Here is a 21726-nt window from a genome sequence, read left to right as displayed (position 1 = left end):
AAACTGCAAAATCTCATATTTATTTGAGTGACTCTGGCACAATCCACTTGTCAACAGTTGGTCTGTTTTCCAGGAATGGACCTTGAACTTACGCAGAACTATCATCTATCTACTTGCCTCATCTCCTATTCCGTAATTACCTACGAACTAGCCCCATATCTTAACCTCGGTCTGGAAACCAAGGTATTTTCTTTTTCAAAATTTCAGGAGCTGGTTGAAGAAATAAAACAGAAGTTCCCTTTCATCACAGCGTCATTTTCTCCAACAATTTCCCTTAGGCCTTATTCAGATCTCCTTAGAAAAGTAGACTCCATTGTGCTTATTTGTACTGAGGGCTTTATTAGCATACCTAGTAAGTTTTAAGACCATAAGGCATATCAACTTGTTGAGTAATTTGTCCATAGCAACTGTGGGCTGTAGCCTGCAAATGTATTCTCTTTTTTCCTTTTTAGCAGTAAACCCCAGTGGCTCAAGAGGACATCCCACTTAGAGGTCCCGTCTCCAGTCTACTCAGTCCAGTAAACAACACCTAAAAAGAACACAACCTCTTTATTTTTTTTTCGGATACAAATGTTTAGTTTGGATGATGAGAATGAGCTAGCTCTATCATTTATTCCAATGAATTCCAATGTAGGAAGAGGCTAAATAGATCTAGACTCTTTTGGTCTATTAATATTTAGCTTATCAAATCTACAGCCTGGTACTTCTGGAGTAGGCCTGCCCCAATAATGCTAGATGTGATAAACGCTGAAGCTGGCAAATATGGACAATTCAACGTATATTCAGTCTAGTCTGCTGTCGCTGTCTCCATATGCTTTCTAAAATTCCATGTTTGGTCAGAGCTGGGAGTGATATCACGGTGCTGGCCCATCTTCGCTCCACCACTCCTCTGATTCTGCTTTGCTGCTTTCGAGGTAGAACAGGTTCAGATGGTCTGGGAGCTTGTGGGGGCCATGCCCTTGGCGGCTTGCTGGGCTAACCAGTACTTATATCTTTTGGTCTTGGGCCTCTCAAAGTTCACCACAGACATAGGTACCCTCACAGTGTCAAGCCCATTTACCTGTACACAAAACAACAGGAATCTTCAGATCAGTGGGGCAGATACGAACTAACACCATCCAATCCCAGCTTTCTACCCAGTGAGAAAAAGGAGACAGGATGTGAGACACTCACCGTCACCTCACACCAGTACTCGCCCCTCTGTGTGATAGGCTCTTCTGGTAACTTTAATGCACGTGGGGCAACCACAACACCAAGCTGAAAAAAAAAATCACAGCCAAAGGGAGCTCTGATTACATGGTTGCCACTCCAGGCAACCTCTAGATTTTCCTCTACATGGGTGAATAAAACTGGGGGGTTTACCCTGGCTGATCCCATGGAAAGGCACAAACCTCCATAAACAGTGGCAGAATAACTCAGTCCTAATTTCTCAGAAAGGGAGGTGGAGTCACAAAGAGAAACAGGGCTTGAGATCAAACTCACTTCATCCACAAAAGTAAAAATTCTCCAGTGAGTCACATTTCCTCAGGTTTTCCCTAGCTAGAGAAAATAAATGATCCCACCATCTTCTCCTATCAGTCTTCAGATTCTATGTGACCATCTTAGTTATTTCCCTCCCACACCCCTGCAAACCAATCAAGAACGCTTTCCCTAAGTTGGACAGCCGCATGTAAATCAGCGAAGTTAGAACACTTCCTCACACCATACACAAAAATAAACTCAAAATGGCTTAAAGACTTAAAATATAAGACAGGACAACATAAAACTCCTAGAAGAGAACGTAGGCAAAACATTCTGACATAAATCGTACCAATGTTTTCCTAGGTCAGTATCCCAAGGCAATAGAAATAAAAGCAAAAGTAAACAATTGAGACCGTTTACAAGCTTTTGCACAGCAAAGGAAACCATAAACAAAACGAAAAGACAACCTATGGACTGGGAGAAAATATTTGTAAATGAAGCTACTGACAAGGGCTTAATTTCCAAAATATACTACCAGCTCAAACAACTCAACAACAAAAAAACAACCTAATCAAAAACAATGGGCAGAAGACCTAAACAGACATTTCTTCAAAGGAGACATACTAATGGCCGACAGGCACATGAAAAGATGTTCATCATCGCTATTAGAGAAACGCAAATCAAAAGTACAATGAACTACCACCTCACACTGGTCAGAATGGCCATCATTAAAAAGTCTACAGATAGGGCTTCCCTGGTGGCACAGTGGTTGAGAATCTGCCTGCCAATGCAGGGGACACGGGTTTGAGCCCTGGTCTGGGAAGATCCCACATGCCGCGGAACAACTAGGCCCGTGGGCCACAATTACTGAGCGTCTGGAGCCTGTGCTCTGCAACAAGAGAGGCCACGATAGTGAGAGGCCCGCGTACAGCAATGAAGAGTGGCCCCCACTTGCTGCAACTAGAGAAAGCCCTTGCACAGAAACGAAGACCCAACACAGCCATAAATAAATAAATTAAAAAAAAAAAGTCTACAGATAACAAATGCTGGAGAGGGTGTGGAGAAAAGGGAACCTTTCTACACTGTTGGTGGGAATGTAAATTGGTACAGCCACTATGGAAAACAGTATGGACATTCCTTAAAAAACTAAAAACAGAGCTACCATATGATCCAGCAATCCCACTCCTGGGCATGTATCTGGACAAAACTATAATTCAGGGCTTCCCTGGTGGCGCAGTGGTTGAGAATCTGCCTGCCAATGCAGGGGACACGGGTTCGAGCCCTGGTCTGGGAAGATCCCACATGCCGCGGAGCAACTGGGCCCGTGAGCCACGATTACTGAGCCTGCGCATCTGGAGCCTGTGCTCCGCAACAAGCGAGGCCGCAATAGTGAGAGGCCCGCGCACTGCGATGAAGAGTGGCCCCCACTTGCCACAACTAGAGAAAGCCCTCGCACAGAAATGAAGACCCAACACAGCCATAAATAAATAAATTTTAAAAATAATCTGTTTGTACTTTTAAAAAAAAAACAAAAACTATAATTCAAAAAGATACATGCACCTCTCTGTTCACAGCAGACCTATTCACAGTAGCCAAGACATGGAAACAACCTAAATGTCCATCAACGGATGAATGGAAAAAGATGTGGTACGTATATACAATGGAATACTACTCAGTCATAAAAAAGAATGAAATAATGCCATTTGCCACAACATAGATGGACCTAGAGATTATCATACTAAGTAAACTAATAAAGACAAATGCCATATGATATCACTTATATGTGGAATCTAAAATATGACACAAATGATGTATGAAACAGGACTTCCCTGGTGGCGCAGTGGTTAAGAATCCACCTGCCAATGCAGGGACACAGGTTCGAGCCCTGGTGTGGGAAGATCCCACATGCCGCGGAGCAACTAAGCCCATGCGCCACAACTACTGAATCTGCGCTCTAAAGCCCATGAGCCACAGCTGAGCCTGCATGCCACAACTACTGAAGCCTGTGCGCCTAGAGCCCGTGCTCCACAACAAGAGAAGCCACCGCAATGAGAAGCCTGCGCACCGCAACTAGAGAAAGCCTACGTGCAGCAACGAAGACCCAACGCAGCCAAAAATAAATAAATAAATAAATAAATAAATTTATATTAGAAAAAAGATCTATGAAACAGAGACAGACTCACAAACGTAGAGAACAGGCTTGTGGTTGCCAAGGGGCAGGTTGCATTGATTTACATGAGGCTGTCCAACTTAGGGAAAGCGTTCTTGATTGGTTTACACGGGTGTGGGAGGGAAATGACTTGTGGTTGCCAGGTGGGGGAGGGATGGATTGGGAGTTTGGGATTAGCAGACGCAAACTATTATGTACAGAATAGATAAAAAACAAAGTCCTACAGTATAGCACAGGGAACTATATTCAATATCCTGTAAAAATCCATAATAAAAAATACGAAAAAGGATGTATATATATGTATAACTGAATCACTTTGCTATACAGCAGAAAATTAACACAACATTGTAAATCAACTATACTTCCATTAAAAAAAAAAATGCTTTCTGTAACTCCAGCTGGATGACCACACCCTTTCCTAACAGAGGGATCAATCCTGGGGTAGCTTCTTCTTCCCAGGGGTACTTTCCACCCTCAGGGGTAGAGCAGTGTTTGGGAATACTCACATTTCTGAGGAAGTGGCGGGCAACTATTTCAGGGTTTAGCTCCCATTTGACATTGTTCTTCATCCCTACCTGCAGGTGACATCTTCTCAGAAATCTCACTGTCTGAGAGGAATTATACCCAGAAGATAAGTTAGAGTTGTAATCAAGGAGAGGAAACATGTTAGCAAGAGGCCAAGAGCCACACAATCTGAGAGTTCAGGCAAAGCACAATTTCTGCCTCATAGCCAAGATAGGTGAGATGATGAATACGAAAGATAAAAATTCTCATTGTCTCAAGGCTGATATTATGGAAAGATGTTTTAGCGATGCTCTGGAAGGAAATGCTGCCTATACGTGGCTATTCCTAAGCAAGGAGAAACAGGCCATGTCAAAGTTAGGCTCATCAGGGACTTCCCTGGTGGTCCAGTGGGTAAGACTCCGTACTCCCAAAGCAGGGGGGCCCGGGTTCGATCCCTGGTCGGGGAACTAGATCCCACATGCACGCTGCAATTAAGAAGTCTGCATGTTGCAACTAAGACCTGGCGCAGCCGAAAGAAAGAAAGAAAATTTTTTTTAAAAATTTAAAAAGTGTTTTTAAAAAAACCCCCCAAAACCAAGGTTAGGCTCACCAATGGGGGCTGCTGGTACATCTCAGGATGGAATGATTTTCATAGACTGTTCTAACACAATATTCTGGCCCTTCAATCCCACCCCTACACCATAACAATTCCTCCCTGCTTACAGAACGAAGTATAAGTTCATTAGCTGAGGATTAAAGATGTTTTGTAAATCATGCCCCAACCCTCTTTCCAGTCATATATTTCCTAATAGAAGTCCTCTGTTTTAGCTAGACTGGTCTACTCTCTATTTTAAAACATGCTTTAACTGAGCTATCACCTCACACCTGTCAGAATGGCTATCATCAAATAACAAATAACAAATGTTGGCGAGGATGTAGAAGAATGGGAACCTTCATACACTGTTGGTGGGAATGTAAGTTTGTGCAGCCACTGTGGAAAACAGTATAGCGGTTTCTCAAAAAACTAAAAATATGACCCAGCAATTCCACTCCTGGGTATATGTCCGAAAAAAACAAAAACACTAATTTGAAAAGATACGTGCACCCCAATGTTCACAGCCGCATTATTTACAATTGCCAAGATATGGAAGCAACCTAAGTGTCCATCAACAGATGAACTGATAAAGAAGATGTGGTGTATACGTGTATATACACACACACACAAATATGTATGTGCATACACATACACACACAATGGAATACTAAGCCATAAAGAAGAACAAAATCTTGCCATTTGCAACAACAAGGATGGACTTGGAGGGCATTATGCTAAGTGAAGTAAGTCAGAAAAAGACAAATATTGTATGATAACTTATATGTGGAATCTAAAAAATACAACAAACCAGTGAACATAACAAAAAAGAAACAGATGCACAGATATAGAGTGTAAGACAGGCTACAAGGATGTACTCTACAACATGGGGAATATAGCCAATATTTTTTAATAACTGTAAATGAAGTGTAACCTTTAAAAATTGCATAAATTTTTTTTAAAATTAAACAACAACAACGTGCCTTAACTATCTACTTTTTCTCCCTTAAGAATACCTTTCCCACCCTCCTGGTCTATCCAAAGCCTACTAATCCCATAAGGCCTAATTCAATCCCATCTGAAAAAAATCTTTTCCCAATCACCCTAATCCATTTTGGTCCATGTCACTCATAATTTACTGCCTTTAGTTTATCACTTTCTCACGTGTCTATGTTCTCTCCAACTTGTCTGTAAACAACCCCGAAGGCAGAGTCCTCATCTCACTTTTCCATGGGTCCCCTGGTACCCAGGTTGGGGCCTCCCTCAATAAACTAGAGCACTTCACCCAACAGATCAGGATATCCTAGGATATCTCAATACCAGTTATGGTAGCCACAACACTTCCCCTTGCCCCTACCTTGTGCTTGAAATCAGGAGACTTCAAGGAAATCAAGAAGTCTTTCAGGAAGAGGTTGGTGACTTTGTAGGTGACCAATAAATAAAGATTTTCTATGTTTCTACTCACCGTCTCACCTGCCTTGGTCTGGATCTTCTCTAATTTTCCTTCTTGTCTCAGCTAGAAAAGAAAGTTACAGATGAAAAAAAAAAAAAGAAAAATGAGTTTGTGGTAACTAATGACAAACTCTTGCTACACTCGGCATAGGCTGGGCTTCTGAATTCCTGTTCTTCTAGTCTCTACTTCATTTGAAAATGAAGTAGGGACTCGAAGAAGTTGCTACAGGTAATCTTAAGGTTTTACGTCCTCCAAGTCCCTCTGCCGTCTTCTGGGCTCACCAATTTCTCCTCTTCAAACAGCTTCCTGTTTTCAGGAGATGCATATACAGCCAGTCCTTGAGGAAGTAGTCGATTACGGCCTACAGATTTTTTCACTGAGACCAGGTCACCTCGGACTCCAAGTTCTGCCAACAGAGAACAGAGACACTGGATCAGAATTATCGAGCAGTCCCTAAAAAACGAGACGATCGAAGGAAAAAAGACCTCTTATTCTCTCACAGTGCTTATTCTTCCTAGAAGAAATATTAGCATTCACTAGGACGACACTTAAGAGATTTCTAATTCATTTCTTTAGGTCCTGATTTAGAAATTTAATATTCCCTGTACAAAGTGAAGCACTGTCCCATCACGGGATTTCAGTATCTGTGGCACATACTGTCAGGCCTCTTTCTCCCCACACACTGTTAATGATGCTGCTGCATTCCTGTTCTGATTTTCTATGTAGGAGGCCAATGTCACCATCACAGTACTTTTTGTGGCTTCCTCTTCTCAAACATGAGCTGGTCATTCCCCCAAATTAGTGAAAAGGCAGAAAAAAGCTGATGCCAAACAGGCCCAGCCTGAGACAGGAAGCACCTCTGCCGGGGCCTTACCCTCCACGGACTGCGTGAGGATGAGCTCCAGGTTGTCTTTGGGCCGGTGTTTCGTGTCCTCCGCCAGCTTGTAGACGCGGTGCCGCCGGTGCAGGCGCGGCTTCCGGCCCTCTCCCGCTAGCGGCACCTTCCACCAGCGCTCCACAATGACCGTGCCCTGGCGGCCGGGGGAGCGAGCGTGAGCGAGTCTCCACGGAGAAGCCTCCTCCTCTGGCCGCCGGCCCCTCAAGGAGAGCCCACCACCCGCAGGCCGGCGCCCCGCCAGGTCTCAACGCGCCCCAGTCAAGGAGCCCCAGAACGCACACCCGGCCCTCACCCGACTGTGAGACAGGCTGAAGTCGCGCTCCGAGCCGGAGGTGCCCCCTTCAAGTCGCGGCCGGAGGAGCTCCCAAACCCCTCCTCGCACCAGCCGCTCAGTGCCCGCCCGCAGCAGAGCTCTTCCCGAGGCCGCCGCCATGTTCTCGGGCGCGGATGGAGGCGTAGAAGGCCCCCGGCGCCGGCGGCAGGAAAGGCCCCCACCGGGTGCCCGCGGAGCGCCTGAGCCGGCGCGGCTCTGTCCGAGCTGAGCCCGGGGGAAGCCCTGGGGAAGCCCGGGGGAAGCCCGGGCCCGGATTGGGCTGCGACTTGGCTGCCTCGAGACCAGAGATCTGGGATGAATGCTCCACGATTCAGCATTCCTCTACTCCCTTCTCCCAATTTCTTTTCGAGGGGAGGGACACCCGTAGCCACTGACACATAGTGGAGTGACTGTTAGGTGCACTGACACCGGGAAAGACACCCTCTCCCTCTTGGCTTCACTTTGTATTTAAGATGGGGGCTTCGACTGAGCTCTAGTAGTTCTCTGAGGGCACTTCCAATTCTGACATTCTGTGATAACTGGATGCTGAGGGGAGAGGGTGCTGCTCTCATTTTTCCTTACTTCAAACCTGCCTAAAAGTGGTGGAAGGATGGGATCCTCTGGAAAACTTGCAAGCCCCAGGAAGTCGTCTAATCCTTAATAGTGACACTGCAGTATTTAGGCTCATGTTTAAAGAATTCTAAATCACAAGGGAGACGGTTCCCTCCGTGGAGGGTCTCAGTACTGGGGAGTAAACCATATAAATGGAGTGAATAGGGTCTGTTTGGCAGAAGAGATTTATGGAAAGATGCTCTATACATCATGTTATTTGACACATAAACAGCCTTTGACCGGTAGTCCCTCCTCCTAATTACACTTTTTTAGCTTCCAGGACACCAATTTGTTTTTATTTCCTTCCTACTTCACTATTTTCCTTCACAGTCTCTTTTGCTGATTTCCCTTTTATTCCCCACTTCTCAGAGTGCCCCCAGGACTCAGTTTTTGGATCTTTACTCTTCTCAATGTACACACTCTTGGTGATCCCATTCAGTCTCATGGCTTAACATACCATTTATATGCCAATGACTTCAAATTTCTGTCTTCACCCTAGTCTTCTAAACTCCAGACATGAATATCCAACTGCGTGTCATCTTCCCCTTATAGGTCTAATGGACAATTCAAAGTTAACATGCTCCAAACTAAATCCATCTCTATACCCTGCCCCATAGTGCCTCACCTGCAGCCTTTCCCCTCTCAGTTGATGGTAACTCCATTCTTTCAGTTCTTGGACTCAACTTCTCTCCTACGCCAGGAAATCCTGTGGGTGCTACCTTTATACTATTTCCAGAATCCAGCCACATCCCATCACCTGCAATGCTCCACCCTGGAATAAGACACTATCTTTCTCCTGGATTACTGCAATAGTCTCCTAACAAACATCGTTTGAAGCTCTACAGTTTATTTACAACAGTCAGAATCTTTCTAAAAACACAAGTCAGATCATGTCTCTTCTACCCAAAACCTGCAATGACTTCCCCCTTTACTCAGAGTAAAAGAAAAAGGCCAGACAATGGTCTACAAGGCCCTACAATGATCTGGCCCCATTAGCTCTCTTCTTTTTATACTCTCCCTATAGCTTATACTACTCCACCCACAGTGGACTCCTGGCTGTTTGTGGAAAACATTTGACACATTCTCCTTAGGGCTTTTGCACTGGCTGTTGCTTTGACACAGAATGCTTTTACCCTCAGGTGTTCACTTGGCCTAAATCCCTCACCCTCTTCAGGTCTTTGATTAAATGTCACCTTTTCAATGAGGCCTATTTAGATCACCCTATTTATTACTGCAACTGCCCCACCCCCTTCACACTCCTGATCCTTCTTTATTCTACTCTATTTTCCTCCATAGCAGCTACCATCTAACATATGAAATAATTTTCTTGTGCTTAGTGTTTAGGTTTGTTCTTTCACTGTTAGAAGTTCCATGGGGCAGGGGATCTTTGTTTTGTTTACTGTGTATCCTAAGCTCATAGTAGGCCCTCAATAAATATTTGTTAAATGGATGAATAAATGAATATGCAGAGGTCTCAAACTGGTGGCCCCAGAACCAAATTTGACTCACCATGTTGATTTTTTTTTTAATCAACAATTTTTATTTTTTAAGTTAGTAGCCAATATTTTTTAAAAATTTGAGAAATTTATCACAAAAATCTATCTTTCCAGTTTCTGTTGAAAAATCATATGATCTGGTACCACTGAGTCTGCATTCCTGCATGGCAGCTGTTTGGAGCTATTGTGTCACTTTTTTTTAGGGTGTGAGCTTTTCATTTGGCTTCAGCCCCGCCCCGCAGCTCCACTAATTTCCATTAATTGTCCAGGCCCCCGGAGGCATTTGGTTTGTGATTCCTACCCTATAAGGCAATGAGAAAGTTCAACAACGTGTAGCACCACTGGCTTATTAAAGGTAGGGATGATAATAAAAATATTTAACTGATAGGAACCAGGAACCAACCAGTCAGGTCAGATGCTGGATCAGGGCCTTAGAAGCTTCCTGCAGTGTCAGACCCCAACCCTTTAGTTGCTGAAGTGTGTGTTTGCACGTGCACATGCCAGAGAGGAGCCCACATTGTGTGGGCACAAGTGGTCAGCCAGGACTGTTTACCAACCACTACAGAAGTGAAAGTATTTTAACTTCTGATATAGCTGTGAAGTGCATACTAGTTGAACAGGAGCCTTGGGGCTACCTAAGGGGGTAATGGGGTAGGGAGCAGCAGAGAGGAGTCCTGAGGTGATGTAAGGGCTGACGCTTTGTCCATGTCATAGTGTTCACCGTGTCACAATGGCACCAGTCGCCTGAACCTCTGCCACCCATCCCTGAACCTCACTTTGCCTTGGGGAGGCACTGAACGAAGAAACTGCCTTGTAACAGGTCGCGCCCCTCTATCTACTCCCTTTCTTATATCAAGAGGGGAAAAACACGGAACTACCGCTACCCGATCTGGTCACCATACGCCTATTACCTTTACTGTTACAAATACCGGATCACCCTCCGGGAGAAGATGCTGCCTTGTTATAAAAGGTACTTGTTTTCATCTCTACTTGTAGTTGTTTACATAAACTGTAAAGAAAAAAGAATTCGAAAGAACTTCCCAAGTGGCAAAAGATGATAATAGCAAAATAGGGTAGAAGGCTGGCATGGAGCTTCATAAACTTTTTCTATCTGGCTGGCTTGGGAAAATGGAAACAGATAGGTTGGTTCACATAAGATACAGAAGATGGTGCCAGAGCCTGGCCCTGTGTACCTGGAAGTTAAGAGTCTTTCACCATCTCAGACTCAGAAATAAAATAATTTGGACCTCTTTTTCCCAATCAGCATCACTTATAAGGAACAGGAGGACTTGACACTCCGACCCCGTTGCTGCCTTCAGTGCTCCTGAGTCCCTAGTAGGCCTTCAGGGGGGCAGAAGCAGCGAGCAGGGTGATCAAGACCAGCTTAAAGAATTACATTCGGTAAGTGGACTGATGCTGTGACATGGTAGCCCCTTGCTGTAATGACATCTTGCAAAGGGACATTAGCTAGTTGGAAAATAAATCATAAGAAGCTAGAGCTAGATGAGACCTCGGAGCTCATGTGTAAAAGCTCCTTTATAGACAAGGATTCTGGTCCAGAGATCTTAAGGCAAGGTCCTAGGGCTGGTGGTGAAAAGCAGGATGGGAAAAGAGAAAGTGGAAACAAAGATAGACTGTATTAAGACATAAAGCTGTTTAGATGCTAAGCTAAGTTCTGGGACTAGAACCCAGAACTCCTGCCCTTGCCTTTGTATCATATCTCAATAACATGCCTGGGTATGAGCTATGCATTTTAAATAAGAAATGGGAGAATTTAGAGAAAACTTATATGATGGAAAAAAGTAGAAGAGTATTATCAGTGAGACAGTAGTAAATAGATGGCCTGGGTATGAGCTATGCATTTTAAGTAAGAAATGGGAGAATTTAGAGAAAACTTATATGATGGAAAAAAGTAGAAGAGTATTATCAGTGAGACAGTAAATAGATGGCACAGCTTTGTTTAAAGAGTAAGCTCTCTGCTGTAAATATAAGTTTCTGAGTGGTTAGAGCACACCGAGTGAGGTCAGCAGGCAGTAATACTCCATTGACTCCAGATTCCAAATTATTTGTATCAAAGAGAACTCCATGATAGGAACAGAGTTAGGTCCCAGGACTAAGGGATATTGAGTAAGACCTTGGCTCCACTTCTCCCAGGCTCTCCATCAGCCCCTGCCTTGCTTCCACAGACACACCCAAACTGGCCTGAGATATGATTTGAGGGTTAGGTGAGCACAGAAATAGGAGACTATTACTCTCATTTTTACTCCTTTTCTAGGCTGGGAACCTGACGGTTCTGGCTACTGACCCCCTGCTTCACCAGGACCCGGTGCAGTTAGACTTCCACTTCCGCCTCACCCCCCAGACCTCTGCCCATTGGCACGGCCTTCTTTGTGACCACAGACTCTTCCTAGATATCCCATACCGGGCCTTGGATCAAGGCAGCCGGGAAAGGTGACTGAGCCTGTATGGGGGAGAGGGGAGGAAAGAGGTTAGGGGATTTCGCTCTTATGTCATAATCAGGTAGTGGGCATGCTAACCAGTGAGTGCTTATTCAGGAGCTGGATACATTCAAACCACTGAACAAGCCTGTGAGCTGAGCCAGGATCTGGGGTTCAAAGGATAACAGCCCATGGGAGGTTGCTAAACTGATTCAGAAACACAAGTGGGAATCCATAAATAGTTGAAAGGTAGTGCTCTCTAGCTGTTTGTCTTTATAGAGTGGCCCCTTCACCCCAAGCCCCTTCCACGGCATGGGTGTCAGTCCAGTAGTGTATAATCCCTTGGCTTCAGAGAAAAAAATCTATCAAAACTAGTTTAGCAACTTTCATTTCCTGGCTTGGGTCAGGAAAAACTGAGTAATAACATTTCTTCTGCTGCAAGTAGGTGTCTTTCTGGATTTTGAGTTTGCTGAACATTACATTGACCATCTTCCCTCTGGTCCCTAGTTTGACTGCAACACTGGAGTATGTGGAGGAGAAGACCAATGTGGATTCTGTGCTTGTAAACTTCCAGAACAACCGCAATGACAGAGGTGGGGATCTGCTCTGTCCTTCCCGGCCCTTTGTGCTGAAGCAGCTGACAAGTGACTTTTCCTTTGTAGACCTTCTTCCCCTCACTCTTTAAAAAAGGGCATGCTCAGGCAGTTCAGGGATTCAACACCCACCCCCTACTCCCCACCAAGGAAATTAAGGCATCTAGCATTCTGTTCATTCAAGTCATAACTAGACTATGAGGAAGGCCCTGCACGTAGATATCAGAATCTAGACTGAAGGAGCACTGGTGAAATGACAAAGAAGCCATTCAAGGGATCTGGCTGGTAGGACAGAAAGGATCTCAAGTGTATTAAACACCTATAGAGTGAAAGGGTCAGGCATTAGGCCAGCAGGATAGGAATATAATTAACCAGATGCTAGGCACACGTTACAGAAACTTCACCTCCTCCCTCAAGGAGTTTATACTTCATTGGATAAAAGACAAAGATGGTCAAGAGTTTACTATGCCATCCCGGTATAGTAAACTCCAGCCAGGTTAGAGTCTAGGTTTGTTTGACTCCAAAGCACATCATCCCAGTGCCTGCACTACACTGTTTCCCACACCCCCTAAGTCATTTCCTACTGGAAGAAGCCAAGGCTGGGGGAACAGTTGTATTGAGTTTCAGAGTGTTCTAATTTGTTCTCTCTTTTCACAGGTGCCCTGCTACGGGCCTTCAGCTACATGGGCTTTGAAGTGGTCAGACCAGATCACCCGGCCCTTCCTCCCTGGAACAATGTCATCTTTATGGTGTATCCCCTTGAAAGGGACCTAAGCCACCTGCCCAGTGAACCTCCCTGAACATGCTTATTCCTACTCTGTGAAGGGCTGGGAGCCTTGATAAATGAGAACCAGGGGCCCAGGATGTGATTCAGAACACCTTCCATCTTAGGAATAAAGGGTAGTGCAATTCTCAAGTGTTCACTGTTCCTTTGAGCCTTACAGAGCTGAATTCATTGTAGGATAGATAGATAAACATTTGATGACTGAAAAGATCAAAGGGGCCTGAGCCAGAGAAAGAAAGGATCCAAGGATTTTCAGTTTTTGCCTTCCCCTATTTATTCTAACCATCTGAGCACCTGCCAGCAGCAAAACCAAGCACTAGGGAATTCAGGAAGACTTCAGCCTTACTGGGAGACTTTCATCCATATATTTTGGTTCAAATTGGAGACAAGTGCTATTTCCTTCTCTTTGATGTGGAGGAAATCAGAGAAGGTACATGGTTCCTGTGGCACTGGCCCAAGGGGAGGAACATCCCAGGAAGCAGGAGAAGTAGAGAGTTATATTGGATTAGGGAACCCATCAGAATGCAATGTAAACTGACAAGGCTTAAAGGCCGTATTAAAGGAACAGGCTTTCATACACAGTGACAAACTACAGTTAAGAATGAGACACTACTCATTTTCCAGAGCAAGAAGTCCTATGAATGTTTTCTATCAGGGGACCTCTCAAGAGTAAAGGCTCATAACAAGGTCCTACTGATAGCACAGGGAACTATGTTCAGTATCCTGTGATAAACCATAATGGCAAAGAATATATAAAAAAAGAATGTCTATATGTGTAAAACTGAGTCACTCTGCTGTACAGCAGAGATTGGCACAACAGTGTAAATCAACTACATTTCAATTAAAAAAATAAATATTCCAAAAAAAAAAAAAAAAAGGCGTAAAGGCTGAGGAAACTGGGGACTAACTGGCCTCATGACCCTGTTGTACAGCAGCTCCAATTCCAGGGCCGAGCCTGCTTCACTGAGTGAGTGCAGCCAAGGTCTGAAATGTCATATCAATGGCAGCCCTTCACTGATTCCTGTGGGACTACCCAAGCTACTCAGAGACGCTCCTTCACTGAAGCCTTTCTGCTGCTTGGTACTGAGACTTTTCTAAGACAATAAAATTTGAAAATTGTGTCTATGGTAAAATATAGCTGCCATGTGTATAGGGGTGGATGTCACTAATTCCTGGATTTAAAAAATCCGGCATATGATAGCCTTATATACTAGTTTTAAGTCTTCTACTTTACCTTGCTGATCTTTAAAAAAAAAAAAAGTTCATTTGCCATCATTCTACCACCCACATTACTTTCAAATACCTTCACAGTTCTCACTGGATCCTCAAAATACTGTCAGAAATGGAGAGATGCTATAAGGAAACAGGCCCCGCAAGTTCACAACAAAGATCTATCCCTAGAACCCATGTTTCTAGAATCCTATCTACTCCTTTTAGGTGGGGTCTTAGTGAATGATTAATTCTGAAGTTGCTTCACGGCAAGAATATGATCTGTGCGTGAGAGGGACAGATGTTTCATAGATGGGCCCCTCTGTGTGAGGTGTTTGGCAGTTTTCACCAGATTTCAGTTCACAAGATACCCATAGACTTGTTTCCACCTTGTGATTCAACCAGCATTTAGTTTTAAATAATTTTCTTGAGAACTTTATTCAGCAAAGGACCCCCCAAATGATTTGAACAGCTACATAAGTTCTCTCTATGACTGTGTGTGTATACATATATATTATAGATACTATACCAGCAATTTAGAATATTTCCTGAGTTACCTCTCAACTATGGGAAATAGTTGGAGCACTGTTTCAAAAAACTTGTCTCCAATAACATATCAGCAGTTGAGGCTGGGAGGCAGTATTCTCTTCCCACCTCCCGAGGCTTTTCAATATAATTATGCTGATTTTTGCCTTTGCCGCCTGACTCAACTGCAGTCTTTGAGTTCACCACTCAAAAAACTCTCCTTAACCAGTCACCTGATGAGGTGAGTCAGAAGTCTGCAGAATCATCATTTCCAATAACCAAATCCTGGCTGTTTCCCAGCCTCAAAAGGACACAGCCTAGCAGCAGTGTGCTCTGTGACTGGCCGAGGGGAACGAGCTGGACGCTGAGCAGGCTGGAAGTAGCGCAGCAGCACTCAAACACTGGAAGGGGCGCAGGGGGTGGTGGTGGAGTAGGGGCATGTGTTTGTCTCCCTCCATCCCTCACACTTTCTGGTAGTCCAGTGGAAGGAGCAAATGCATTTGGTCCACAGCAAGCCAGATCGTGTATATAATGAAGGAAGAACTGCACTGATCTCTATCACAGGCTCCTCTCTCCAGGCACCAAATCTTATGCCAAATCCTGCCAAAGACACAAAGACACAAAAAGCTTGAAAGGGCTCAGTCTGAAAGTAAAGCTGCAGGAAAGCAGCTGCAGAGAAGTAGTAGTAAGATGGGCTATGGGGAAGAGGCAAGGCCCCTGCTGTCACCCTAATTACTTTCCTGTTGCTACAGATAGATGATAGCTTTACTTACCGCAAAGCGGATGGCTGAGGCAACTGAAGGTGACTTCAGAGTAAGTAGTCATCTTCAAGGTTATCATCACCAGACATAGAGGCAGCTTCTATTTAGCGGAAATGAGGATAAAGTTAGATACTGCCCTAATTTAGCAGGCACTGCCACTGAGGCTCAGGGAAAAAAAAATGGGCTTCTTGGTGCTCGATGACCACCTTGGTTAAGAGGTAAGTCTTAACAACCTCCCTAGTTGGAGAGGCTGATTAAGAAATGGTAACTTCCAGAGATGCTCTAGGGAGCAAATGCTGTTTGTACCTAATAAACTGAGGCAGGACAGGGTATTTGCCATCTCTCCAGGGCTCTTCTTGGTCTCAGTGACCGTGCTGCGGAGAGAGACATCTGTTTCTGTGGCCTGAAGGGATGAAAACAAGAGAAAAAGGAAGAATGTGTTTGGCTGGTGGGAAAGGAGAAGCCGTCCCATCATTTTGCTCACAGAATCTGGTTTGGCTGCTGAGGCACCCAAGGTCTCCTTTGATCAACTAGTGGAGCAACTCAGAGTCCTTAAGAGAAGAGAACACTCTACAAACTGTCATGCACGACTAGACGCCCTCTTGTCTCAAGGCACCAGATTTGCCCCAAAGCAGCACCCTGAATGGCTACAATGGCTCACTCACCACACTGTGCAACATTACTGGGACAGCTCTGTTTTCTTCCATGTCTTCAGGAAGCTCAACTGCGTATCCTTTACGAACTAATTCTAACCCAATATCAAGTTTCTGAGAAGAAAGATGAAAAGGGAATGATGTTCTCTCTGAAGGAAGGGCAAATCAGAGGAAATAAGGCAGAAGAGCTAGGATTGATACTTTAAAAAATTCCTTTGGTGGTTCAGTAAGTAGGATCTTACGAGTTAGAAATATCATCAAGTAAGGGTTTCTGGGAAAGAAAAAGTAAATGAGGCTATAAATACACTGAAGAGACAGTGAGCAATGTGTGAACCCCAGTCTTACCTTCCCATTGCTAGTATCATATAAGTGGATCTTGGGCCAAGTTGAGATCCCAGACTGGACGTAGCTAGAGATCTTGGCCATCAGGGGCTTCCAGTCAGCACAGTGAGTGAGTCTGTCAAACTCATCCAAAGCTTCCTCTTCCCATTGTTCACCTCGTAAAAAATCGTAGAGAGCGCCTAAGAAGGGGTCAGTGCTGACGGGGGTGGGATTATGTCCTGGAGGAAAACTGGAACTACCTTTGTCTACTTCAAAAGGCACCTATGTCTGACTGCCAGGCAAGTTTCTGGCCGTTGCTTTCTAGCACTGGTGATGAAAAGGCACCTGAGCCCCCTGAGCTCAAAAAGCCTGGGAATGTGAGACTCCCTCCCATGTGCTCTATGAAAGTTATTCTATATGGAGGCAAAGTCAATAGGTAATAGGACTAATTTACCTGAGGGGGCTATCCGTGCCAGACTACACTCTATTGCTTGAAATGGAAGGCTTAGGAAGTCACTCCTAAAGTGAAAGAAATTGAAATTAGAATCCTAGTGCCAGAAGGGCCTTCTTATATTCCTGGCTTCTAGACAGCAGTTAACCCAGCAGAAGATGATAATCATCTGATCACTGTAAAGAGGTTCTCTTCCAACGCCCCATGGTGATAAGTGCCAACAGCTCACCACCCTATGGCCAGGACTGAGTCAGTAAGTGAGACTCCAGCCTGGCCCCCACGCTGACCTGAGCACCCTGAGGTCCCTCAGTGGGCAATCTCCATTATCTCCAAAGTCAACGAAGTAGAGGTCCAGGTTCCCATTCTCCAAGGTGCCAAGGACCCGGGCTCGATACCAGGAACCATTTGTAGGTAAAGGTGCTGCGACAATGTCTCCTACATGTACTGTCAAGTCTTCAGGCTACACAAGGGGATGAGGAGGCAGGAGAGGGCAGAGTTAGGAAGGGGTAGGCTAAAAAATAAACAGTGGATACCAGAAGGAAGGAAGAAGAAGCCGCTGCTCCACAGAAAAGGGAAGAGAATATGTCACAATGAAAAAGATATGCCTCCTTTCCATCAAACCCCTGCCCTGTCCCTATGGCAACTCACCAGACTATTTTCATAGTGCTGGGTCATCTCACTGACAAGCTTATCCAGTTGCAGGCTGCGGGAGCCAATGATTTGGATCCAGAAGTGGTTAGGATGTTCAGAGGCAGAGACATAGACTTCTAGGAATTCATCAGCATGGAAACTGAAGTCTGGACTGGGGACTAACCACAGGGATAAGCAAGTTAAGCTGCAGAATCATTATTAACTAATATGGTGACCATTATTAGAATCATCTCTGGTTGAAATGGGAAGACTGCATCAGGAGGGTGAGAGGTACAAATACCAAGTGGCTATTACCATTTAAAAATGGCTAGAGGGACAACTGGATGCATCATACAAGAACATCCTGAAGAAAAATACGAAGCTATGTTCTGTTCCTTTCTATGTATCTGAGTAATAAGAGTTCGGTCACATTCTTAGTCATCTGCCATGTATTCAAATCAGCCACCAGTTATAATGAAGGGAAATCCCCATATGCTAGCTGCAGCATGGACCAGGGAGAAGACACATGGACAGATGTGGGCCTGTTCCAGATCCCTTTCTACCACTGACTCATTATGTGACCCTGGACAAGTCTATGAACCTCTGAGGGGCCCTGGTCTTCCCTGCCCATCCCAGTACCTATACATAGAAGAAAAAGCCCACAGCCTTTTTATTCTTCTTGAATGGTGTCGATTTTTTAAAACAGTAATGATTCAGGAAAAAAACTGCACTCAGTATTTTACTTATTTAAATAAATAGGTTTGGAGAAAGAATACCATGTAATTCAATTATTTGATGTATTACTCACAGACTAGTTTCCTGTGAACTAGCATATTTCTATATTGTTTTCTATAATTATTAGCTGGTTTGTATTCAGAAAAAAAGTATTTGTGTTTAGTACTAATCCCAAGTAAAATATTGCCAGAAAGTCCTATCTGTGATTAAAGACTTGTAAGTGTAGTCGAGAAAACAGACATTTTTTTTTTTTATTGTTTCCTATTTTGGGTTATCTAAGCCACTTTTTCTATCTTCCATATGGCTCATGGGTTCCCTCTTTCTTACTTACTTTCAAACATGGATGTCTCTGGACTGGTCTGGGCTCCAAACTTCTGAAAGTTGTCATCATTAGGTTTCTTGCAGGAACGCTCTTCTGGTCCTACAACAGACGTGTCGCCACCTCCTTTGTGGGGAGGAACTGCCAGAGGTGCAGCCTGCTCCAAGCTAGTGCCAGTGTTTTTCCATAAAGCTGGCTCTCCAGCCCCAGCTGGCTCTGTCACTTCCTCTCTTCTTACGCTGATTGGCTGCTTCCGTGGGACTCTGGTTTCTGCAGAATGAGCAATTCTCTTCCTAAGTTCTTCATCTTCTAAAACTTTCTCCAGTATCAAATGCTGTGGAAAATAAGACAAGGGATGATATCTACATGGCCAGATATTGACCTGGGATGGAGTAAAGTGTTCTTCTCACTCTTAGATACAATTCAAATCTATCAGCTACTTGCCTTAGCTGCTGCCACCTCCTTCTGTGTTCCTGAGATTTTTATAAGTCTTGATAGTAGCAATGTCCCCTCTGATTCTTTGTCACAGGTTACTTTGGCTCCCGAGGCCTTACAGATAGAACGAATTGTCTCGCCGCCTCTCCCTGCATTGCATAACACATAAAAACCTGTCCTTCCCTCCTCACTGACCTTAACCACTAGAGACACCACTGTTTTGTACATACTAGGAGGGGAGAGTCAGTTCTCATTTTCAAACTAACCAGAATGGAAGATAGTGAATGGAAAGCAGGAGCTACCGAAATCTGTATTATACTAAGGGGAATACTGGATTATTTGCTCTATCCATTTTATTTAAATTCTACACATTGGCTAGGTTAATGTGGTCATGTCACTTGCATTTTTTGGCCACTTGGCATACTTTACATCCCCACTTCATTAGAAGATACCCTACACAGTGTGTGAAACACTGGACCAGGGACAGGACATTTCTCTGCCTCTACCTGCAGCGTAAGGAATGCTCCGGGGAAGGCATAATAGGTGCTTTCTAGAGCACTGTCTTGAAAGACTTGGGATAAAATGAGCATCCTTAGCTTCCCTTTAAAAATCTGAGGTAAATACATTTACCTGAACCCTTCTGGAACCTATTTGTAAGGTTCAGATCATACAACTTCTTGAGGTAATGAGTTTTGCTTTACCACTGCTTTTACTTCTGTAAAAAAGTAAAGCTCTGGTCTCAACGTTCCTGCCTTTTTTTCTCAGCAAGGTGAAGCGGAAGTAGGCCAGGAGAAACCCTTGGGAAGGTGTGAAAGAAAGGCAAAGATAAACAAAAAAGGAAACAGCAGAGGAAGCTGTCCAGTGGTACCTATGATTCTGCCCACAGATCTCTGGGGAACTGAGAGCTGCTCAGACACTGGGGTACTCTCAGTCAGGATCTGATGAATTGCTGCTTTGGCCTTGCACACCTGAACAGGAAAACCACTGATAAGCAGCACCCGCTCATCTCCTATATCCTCTGTGTCCACATCGATCCGAGCACCTGTCTGTTTTCGTAGCTGCAGAGAAAAGGATATGTGGTAGTACACGCTGGACAAGCTCTCATCTGGGTCAGCCAAGGATACTCTAAATCTAACCCTGGAGGTAGATGGAACTGGACACAGTAGTCAGTGAAATCAGGGTGCTATAAGCAGTCCTCAATTACGTGTACTTATGGAAGGAGATTAGAGACAAAGGTAACCCCAAATAGCAGTTAATCCAAAACAGTTTCTCTGTGTTTAGAACACTCTTTCCCCCTAATTTGGATTAGAGAATCAATTATTTTATTTTATTGACATTCCAACTGAACAGGAGATGGTAAAAAGAATCAGGGAGCAATTAGTTACTGTCAATTAATGAGAGTTCATAATTCCATAGTAGAAAGGAATGATTCAAGCTATACCAGGCTGAGAATCATCCAATTAAAAATCCCCATTTCAAGTTAAGTCACCCATTCTCTAGGGAGAAGTACTCATCTCTAGAAGGAAAATAGCAGTTAGCTAAAAAGTTCCTGTATTTTTTCTGTTTAAAATATACATAGTGTGAGTGGGTTTTATGGAATGGGGGCAGAGGAGGGAAAACAGAATCAATCCCTGGGAAAGCCGTTGCCTGCTCACACAGTTACCTGCTTAATATTGGCTCCTTGCCGGCCAATGATGAGCTTCACAGCCTCCTGGGGGACTCGCATCTCTATCTCGATGTCATCCTCCCCAACAAATGTCAGCCGCTCTTCTGCATAGATCATCAGATCACACTTAGATAATACCCAAAGCTACTACCTGCCCTCCCCTGAATCTAGCTATCAAAGAGATGTGGATGCAAGAGAGAAACTGAGGATCTCAACCACAAAGAGAAGGAGAAGTAGCATCTGAGTGGGAATTAAAAGGTCCTGAAAGACCAGAAGATGGGCATTCTCTCTGGGCTACTGTTTTCATATGCTAAAATGGGAAAAGTCATTTGGTTCTGCAAGGAAGGGGTGATGGATTCTGGGCAAACTACTTCTCCCAAGACACGACTCCTGGAGAAGAATGAAGGCTAGAAGTTGCCTGAGGAGCCCACTAGGCTCAGAATTTCTCTTGTTTGTATGTAAATCATTTCTCTAGGTCCTACTCCCTAGGTCCAACCTGTGGGGAAACTGGACCGGACAGTTAGCCTTCTAACAATAGAAGGAAAATATAAACAAGTGTATGGGTATAAAAAAAGGAGAAAGAAAGAACCCATTGTAGTGTTGGTGTTGCTGAGGGAAGAGATCAAAAGAATTATAAAATGAGTTCTTTATTTCACAGACTAGCTTCACATTAACATAGAAAATAAAAAACTTTGTTTCAAAGATCC

The 21726-nt window shown here is 44.2% G+C and overlaps 3 protein-coding genes across 11 annotated transcripts in view; 1 reads left to right on the top strand and 2 right to left on the bottom strand.

The window, feature by feature from the left end:
* The window catches only part of RIIAD1 (regulatory subunit of type II PKA R-subunit domain containing 1), a 52256-nt gene extending 38810 nt beyond the window's left edge, over window positions 1-13446 (top strand). Inside the window, 5 exon segments of the mRNA XM_082346862.1 lie at window positions 10764-10824; window positions 10826-10900; window positions 11775-11950; window positions 12445-12530; window positions 13188-13446. Coding sequence (XP_082202988.1) covers window positions 10764-10824; window positions 10826-10900; window positions 11775-11950; window positions 12445-12530; window positions 13188-13330 — 541 coding nt within the window. The 3' untranslated portion in view covers window positions 13331-13446.
* On the bottom strand, window positions 535-7545 carry MRPL9 (mitochondrial ribosomal protein L9). 3 transcript variants are annotated; one of them, XM_082347114.1, is made up of 7 exons: window positions 7371-7545; window positions 7055-7211; window positions 6462-6586; window positions 6193-6243; window positions 4138-4239; window positions 1174-1257; window positions 535-1060 (listed from the first exon to the last, which is right to left on the bottom strand). In XM_082347114.1, exons 1-7 carry the CDS (start codon window positions 7509-7511, stop codon window positions 926-928), a joined length of 795 nt encoding a protein of 264 aa, XP_082203240.1. In that variant the 5' UTR covers window positions 7512-7545; the 3' UTR covers window positions 535-925. The 3 variants fall into 3 exon arrangements, with proteins under 3 accessions (XP_082203240.1, XP_082203241.1, XP_082203242.1); XM_082347115.1 differs by lacking the exon at window positions 1174-1257; XM_082347116.1 differs by lacking the exon at window positions 4138-4239 and having other exon boundaries at window positions 7371-7544.
* A 1974-nt stretch (window positions 13447-15420) lies between the features above and the next one.
* The window catches only part of TDRKH (tudor and KH domain containing), a gene marked incomplete at its 5' end in the record, with an annotated part of 31520 nt that continues 25214 nt past the window's right edge, over window positions 15421-21726 (bottom strand). For 6 of the 7 annotated variants that reach the window (XM_082346544.1, XM_082346546.1, XM_082346545.1 and 3 more), the window contains 12 exons: window positions 15421-15648; window positions 15822-15909; window positions 16116-16212; window positions 16475-16576; window positions 16808-16959; window positions 17238-17302; window positions 17522-17694; window positions 17883-18043; window positions 18931-19252; window positions 19363-19502; window positions 20222-20411; window positions 21017-21123. In XM_082346544.1, the coding sequence (XP_082202670.1) occupies window positions 15857-15909; window positions 16116-16212; window positions 16475-16576; window positions 16808-16959; window positions 17238-17302; window positions 17522-17694; window positions 17883-18043; window positions 18931-19252; window positions 19363-19502; window positions 20222-20411; window positions 21017-21123 (1562 nt within the window). In that variant the 3' untranslated portion in view covers window positions 15421-15648; window positions 15822-15856. The remainder of the gene's footprint in view (window positions 15649-15821; window positions 15910-16115; window positions 16213-16474; window positions 16577-16807; window positions 16960-17237; window positions 17303-17521; window positions 17695-17882; window positions 18044-18930; window positions 19253-19362; window positions 19503-20221; window positions 20412-21016; window positions 21124-21726) is intronic. The other variant, XM_082346542.1, reaches the window with a different exon arrangement.

Source organism: Balaenoptera borealis, assembly GCF_965194805.1.
Source record: "Balaenoptera borealis genome assembly, chromosome: 1".
Lineage (NCBI taxonomy): Eukaryota > Metazoa > Chordata > Mammalia > Artiodactyla > Balaenopteridae > Balaenoptera > Balaenoptera borealis.
The sequence above is the reverse complement of the archived record's forward strand: the minus strand, read 5'-3'. Positions and strand labels throughout refer to the sequence as shown.

Coding starts and splice junctions, on each gene's coding strand:
- MRPL9 (XM_082347114.1), bottom strand. CDS start 7,511: ATGGCGGCGGCCTCGGGAAGAGCTCTGCTGCGGGCGGGCACTGAGCGG. Junction 6,244..6,461: donor TGTTTGAAGAGGAGAAATTG/GTGAGCCCAGAA, acceptor TTTCTTTTCTAG/CTGAGACAAGAAGGAAAATT. Junction 1,258..4,137: donor CCCGCCACTTCCTCAGAAAT/GTGAGTATTCCC, acceptor TTTTTTTTTCAG/CTTGGTGTTGTGGTTGCCCC.